The sequence below is a fragment of the Nycticebus coucang genome, chromosome 14, assembly GCF_027406575.1.
Source record: "Nycticebus coucang isolate mNycCou1 chromosome 14, mNycCou1.pri, whole genome shotgun sequence".
Taxonomy (NCBI): Eukaryota; Metazoa; Chordata; class Mammalia; order Primates; family Lorisidae; genus Nycticebus; species Nycticebus coucang.
In genome coordinates this window covers 1188465-1193876 of record NC_069793.1, presented here as the reverse complement: position 1 = coordinate 1193876, position 5412 = coordinate 1188465, and the positions used below count along the sequence as shown (strand labels likewise).

At 65.2% G+C, this 5412-nt stretch overlaps 1 protein-coding gene across 1 annotated transcript; it reads left to right on the top strand.

Annotated features, from left to right (window-relative positions):
* Positions 1-776: 776 nt before the first annotated feature.
* Positions 777-3336, top strand: DRD4 (dopamine receptor D4). Its single transcript, XM_053562759.1, has 4 exons — positions 777-1058; positions 2299-2411; positions 2492-2997; positions 3074-3336. The coding sequence occupies exons 1-4, from the start codon at positions 777-779 to the stop codon at positions 3274-3276; spliced, it is 1104 nt and encodes a 367-aa protein (XP_053418734.1). The 3' UTR covers positions 3277-3336.
* The last annotated feature ends 2076 nt before the right edge of the window (positions 3337-5412 follow it).

The window sequence follows — 5412 nt, the reverse complement described above, 5'->3', positions numbered from 1 at the left end:
GGGTCACAGACTCAGAGGCTGAGGAGTGGCTGCCCCCCCCCAGGACAGAGGGTAAGGAAGGAGGCGCCTGCCCAGCTTGGGAGGTGACTGTGCCAACAACCCTCTTCAGGACGGGTCAGTCAGCAGCTGCAGGTGGACAGCGGCTGGGCTGCGTGGGGTGGGGAGGAGACCGGAGGTGGGGAGCGGAGCCGGACTTCCCAGCGAGCTTCGAAGACTGGGAGGGCTGGAGGAGTGTCACGGCAGGAAGAGTGAGGGCGGGGCGTGCGCGCTGGACCAGGTCGCACAGCGTAGCCCAGGCCAGTCCAGGGCAGACGGGCATCCCTTGTAGCTGCTGTGGGGCAGGTTGTTTACCCTGTCCGGCAGAATCGGCCAGGAAGGAGGGGCAGCCTGGCCTCCGCTGGAGGCACCGCCGTGAGCGTCCCGCGGGAGCGGATCGCCCACTTGGCGGGGCGGTGGGATAGCGCTGGTGTCGGTGCCCGCGAGCCCCTGGAGTCTGTTTCGGCTGACTCTCCATCCCCGTGCGTTTCTCTGGGTGGACAGGCAAGCGGGCCCCCCGGCCTGCCTGCAGCACCTCGCTTAACCCCATCTATTTGGGCCGTGGCACTGATCCACCTGCCCAGCTCCCCCGCGCGAGCAACTAGGCTAGACCCGCAAATCCCGGGAGCATCCGGGAGCGCCGCAGGGCGGGGGCGGGCCCAGGGCCGGGGCGGGGCTCCCGAGGTGCGCGGCCAGGCCGGGTGCTGTGCGCCCGCCGGGGCGCATGGGGCGGGCGCGCTATGGGGAACCGCAGCGCTGCGGACGCGGGCGGGCTGCTGGCGGGGCGCGGGCCGGGCACAGTGGCCCCGGGGACGGCTGCGGGGTTAGCGGGGCCGGGCGCGGCTGCGCTGGTGGGGGGCGTGCTGCTCATCGGCGCGGTGCTCGCGGGGAACTCGCTAGTGTGCGTGAGCGTGGCCGCCGAGCGCGCCCTGCAGACACCCACCAACTACTTTATCGTGAGCCTGGCTGCCGCCGACCTCTTACTCGCCCTCCTGGTGCTGCCGCTCTTCGTCTACTCCGAGGTGAGCTCCGTCCCCGACCGCACGCGCATCTCGCCTCCCCCTCATTTCCTGCCCCCATTCCTGCCGAGGAACCCCTGCGACGGAGCCACCTCGCCTTCGCGAGCCTCCAGCTGGGGCGGTTGCAGGGGCGCCGCGCCTAGCCCCGGCACCCCTCCCCCCCGCACCCCATCGTGTGCTTCTTTCGCCCCCAACCCCCTCTGTCTTGGCATCTGCCACCACAGATAAGCTCTGCCCTTCCATGCAGGGGCCCCCAAAACAAGCGACTTTTCCAGTCAAGTCCTGCCCCCCGGCCCCGTCCCAGTGAGTCCCTGCCTACAGAGGGCTGTGGCTCTGGGGAGCCTGGTGACATAGAGGAACCAGATGGACAGACGGGCAGATGCAGGCTCAGCTCCCAGCTCCCCTGATCCCTGGGGACACACACACACACACACACACACACACACACACACTCGCTGCACACATAGCCTCACACTTGAGCAACCACAAGGAGACACACACGCACACGCAGCTGCTCAGCTTCCAAGCTGAACAGAGGGAGGCCTGGGCCCTGGAGCTTCCATCACAGACCGGGTTTGGCCTTTAGGTGGGTCCACCTTGGTGCCAACCCCTCTGCTTGAGGTCAGGCCAGAGAAAACCGGCTTAGGTCCCGGCTGTGGGGGCTGGGAGGCGCGGGATTTCCAAGGTGGACAGGGCAAGTCCTGGCTGGCTGGGGGCACAAGGGCACACCTGAGCCGCTGCTCTGCAGAGCTGCGATGGACGTCACAGTGACAACTCTTAAGCTCCTAATCGTCCCGAACCACAGGAAGGGATTAGAGGGGCTGCCTGCTCCTTTGCCCTTGCAGAGGGCCAGCCTCTGTGTGTGATCCCGTGCCGAGGCCCGGGCCCAGGTCTTTGTATTTTTCAATTCATCCGCAAGACAATTATGTGGATGCTGCCACTACCCTCACCTCACAGATGAGGAAACAAGCAAAGTTGCTGGGCCCAAGGCTGCAACTGTGGCGCCCCTCTTCCCAGGCCTTTCTCTCCTAACCTCGGAACCCAGCCCAGAGCTGGAGGCGGCGTTCCTCTGCCCACTTCCCTGGCCGGTGGGGACAAGGAGTGCTCAGAGAAGTGGGTACGGCAGGGCGCCTGGATCCTCACATTGCGCTCCCTTCCCCTCTGACACTCAGCCCCCATGCTCCCCAAAGCTGCCATGGCTGGGGAGACCTCACTCGGTCCCGTGTCTTGTTGTTCCCTCCAGGTGCAGGGCGGTGCGTGGCTGCTGAGCCCGGGCCTCTGCGACGCCCTTATGGCCATGGACGTCATGCTGTGCACCGCCTCCATCTTCAACTTGTGCGCCATCAGTGTGGACAGGTGGGCCGCCCGCACGCCCCCAGCCGCGCCGCGCTCGCCTAGCCTCGCGTTCCCCGACGCCCCGTCTGCGCTCCCCACAGGTTCGTGGCGGTGGCCGTGCCGCTGCGCTACAACCGCCAGGGCGGGGGCCGGCGACAGCTGCTCCTCATCGGCGCCACGTGGATGCTGTCCGCGGCGGTGGCGGCGCCGGTGCTGTGCGGCCTCAACGACGTGCGCGGCCGCGACCCCGCCGTGTGCCGCCTGGAGGACCGCGACTATGTGATCTATTCGTCCGTGTGCTCCTTCTTCGTGCCCTGTCCGCTCATGCTGCTGCTCTACTGGGCCACCTTCCGCGGCCTGCGGCGCTGGGAGGCGGCCCGGCACGCCAAGCTGCAGGGCCGCGCGCCCCGAAGGCCCAGCGGCCCCGGCCCCCCGGCCCCCGCTCCCGGCCCGCCCCGGGACCCCTGCGACCCCGACTGCCCGCCCCCCGACGCCACCTTGGCCGCGACGCTCCCGCCCCAGACCCCGCCGCAGGTCCCCAGGAGGCGGCGCGCCAAGATCACCGGACGGGAGCGCAAGGCCATGAGGGTCCTGCCGGTGGTGGTCGGTGAGTTCCCATCCTGCGGTGGCCGGGAGGCGAGGGGGGCTGACCGGGAGGGGCGCTGACCCCCCGGCGCCCGCAGGGGCCTTCCTGGTATGCTGGACGCCCTTCTTCGTGGTGCACATCACGCGGGCGCTGTGTCCCGCCTGCTTCGTACCCGCGCGGCTGGTCAGCGCCGTCACCTGGCTGGGCTACGTCAACAGCGCCCTCAACCCTGTCATCTACACCGTCTTCAACGCCGAGTTCCGACATGTCTTCCGCAAGGCCCTGCGGGTCTGCTGCTAGGCGCCCACCCCCACCTGAGGAGGGGGCGCTTTTGTCTGCCTAATTAAACAAATTCCTTTCTGAAGGTGAAGGGGGAAGAGGGGCTTCAGCCCCGCGAACCCAGGCCCCCTCTGACCAGTCAAGGAAGTCAGAAAAACAGACCCCCCTCCCCACCCCCTGCCAGCTCTGCCCAAGAGTCCAGAACCACAGCGGCCTGCCTCAGTTTCCCCTCCAGGCAGTGGCCTGCAGGGGAGGAGTCTTTGCTCACTGGAAGATGGGGGCAGGGGTTTCACTCGGGCTGCCCAGTGGTCAGCACCCTGAACAGACCAACTCCTGCCTCTGGGCTCCGGGTTTTGCTGCCTCTGTCCCCATGAAAGCTGAGCTGACCCACCCACCATTTGGGAAGCTGCCTACAGGTCCGAGTCTAACCTCCCACCAGCTCCTAGCCAGAAGATGCTTCAAGAGCCAGAAGAGCCTGTGTGCTGGGTGGGGCCACTCAGGAGCCTCCCTGGAGGGTGCTCCACCCTCAGGCCCAGCCAGCCTGACCCTGGGAGAGGAAGGTGCAACCCAGGCCCCTCTGTCCTGGGGGCAGCCCACTCTGGACTGCACCTCAATGCTCTCCCAGCCCAAGGTTGTGGGGAAAACAGGCTGGGAGGCTGGGTGGCCCTGTCCTGCATGGGGGTGCTGCTTGTGAACAGACCCGTGTTTACAAATAAGCTTAAACTATCCCCAGGTGAGGGGGCCACCGCCCAGTCCCCCTACGTGCTGCTGCCTGTCCCTCTGGTGCTTGTACCCTCCTGCTAGAGGCCTCAGCTGCTGCCTCCTCCAGGAAGCCTCCCCTGACCACCCACCTTCCAGGACTGGCGCCCCTCAGGGACCCTCTGAGTCTCCCTGTTGGCCTGGACACCTAAGCTTGGGCGAATGCCACACGGTAGTGGGAGGAGGGGCTCCCTCCAGGTTTGTCCCAAGGACCTGGGGCACCCCAAACATACCCAGCCCTTGCTGACCACACAGAAGAGCTTGGCAGATGTGGGGTCAGGCTGGGACATGTGAGCAGGACAGACTGTCAGAGGCCGGATACATGCCCCAGGGCCTCAGGGATGACTAACAGGTCCTTCAAGCCCCACCAGGCCCTCTGCTCACCGTCCTCACTGGGCTCAGAAGCAGGTAACTTTGGAAACTTTGAACCTCAACAAACTCATGGTCCTCAGGTTTCCATTTCCAAGGAAAGGGGAGATCCAGTCTCCCCCACAATTCCAGGAAACATTCCCATCCTATTTCTGCAAAGCCTGGTCCTGGGAGGCCGGGTAGTGTCCCACACTCAAGGGGCGGTCACTCACCACGCCCACCTTGCAGCGCCAGGAATACCCAGTGTGTGTGTCAGGTGAAGGCCTGTGTGTGGCTGGAGGGACAGCATCTCGGGAGCAGAGATGTGGCCTCTTCCTGACTACACTGTACCTGACGGCAACAGCCCTGAGCTCACTGGACGGGCAGGAAGCAGCAGGCATCTGATGGCAGGTAGACTTCACAGGTACTTGTTAACTTAAAAGAGTCAGAAAAGACCCAAGGCTCTGGTCTACACCTGCCGAGAGCCCAGACACACAGCTGCCCCGACTCGTGACCCTTCCTGTTCGTCGCCCAGTGTAGGGTGCAGGGCCCTTTCTCTTATGCCAGTGATGTGAACTTGGCAGACACCTCGTCTCTCATGGCCATGGCACATCAGTCTGCCTATCGGTTTATTAGGCACTTGTAGGCACAGTGACGCCACCCGCAGCGGGATCTGCACCTTCTCTCCCCAGCGCAACTGTAGTTGCTTAACCTGAGTGCAGAGAACACCAGCAGTGATGGCATTGAGGGAAAGACGTGGAAGCTTCCAGAAAACGGATGACCGCTCCTTCAGCAGCAGTCCTGGTCAGCAGGGAAGGCAGGTCCAAAGAAGGAGCCGGGGACTCTGCACACAGAAGCCTCTGCCGAGCTCACTGTCCAGGCCCAGCCTCACATGGACAGGCCAGAGTCCCTGTACAGCAGCCTCGTGTTACAGGGCAGAGTGAGACTCTCCTGGTGCTCAATGAGGCCCTCGCCTAGTGCTGTGGACTGGGGCCCACCTTGCCCACTGCAGTTAGGATGCGTGCAGCAGAAAGCACCCAAGGGCCGGAG

Bases quoted from the DNA above. Each gene is read 5' to 3' on its own strand.
- DRD4 (XM_053562759.1), top strand. From the start codon at position 777: ATGGGGAACCGCAGCGCTGCGGACGCGGGCGGGCTGCTGGCGGGGCGC. The intron at 1,059-2,298 runs GTGAGCTCCGTC...TGTTCCCTCCAG, and splicing joins CGCTCTTCGTCTACTCCGAG to GTGCAGGGCGGTGCGTGGCT. The intron at 2,412-2,491 runs GTGGGCCGCCCG...CGCTCCCCACAG, and splicing joins TGCGCCATCAGTGTGGACAG to GTTCGTGGCGGTGGCCGTGC.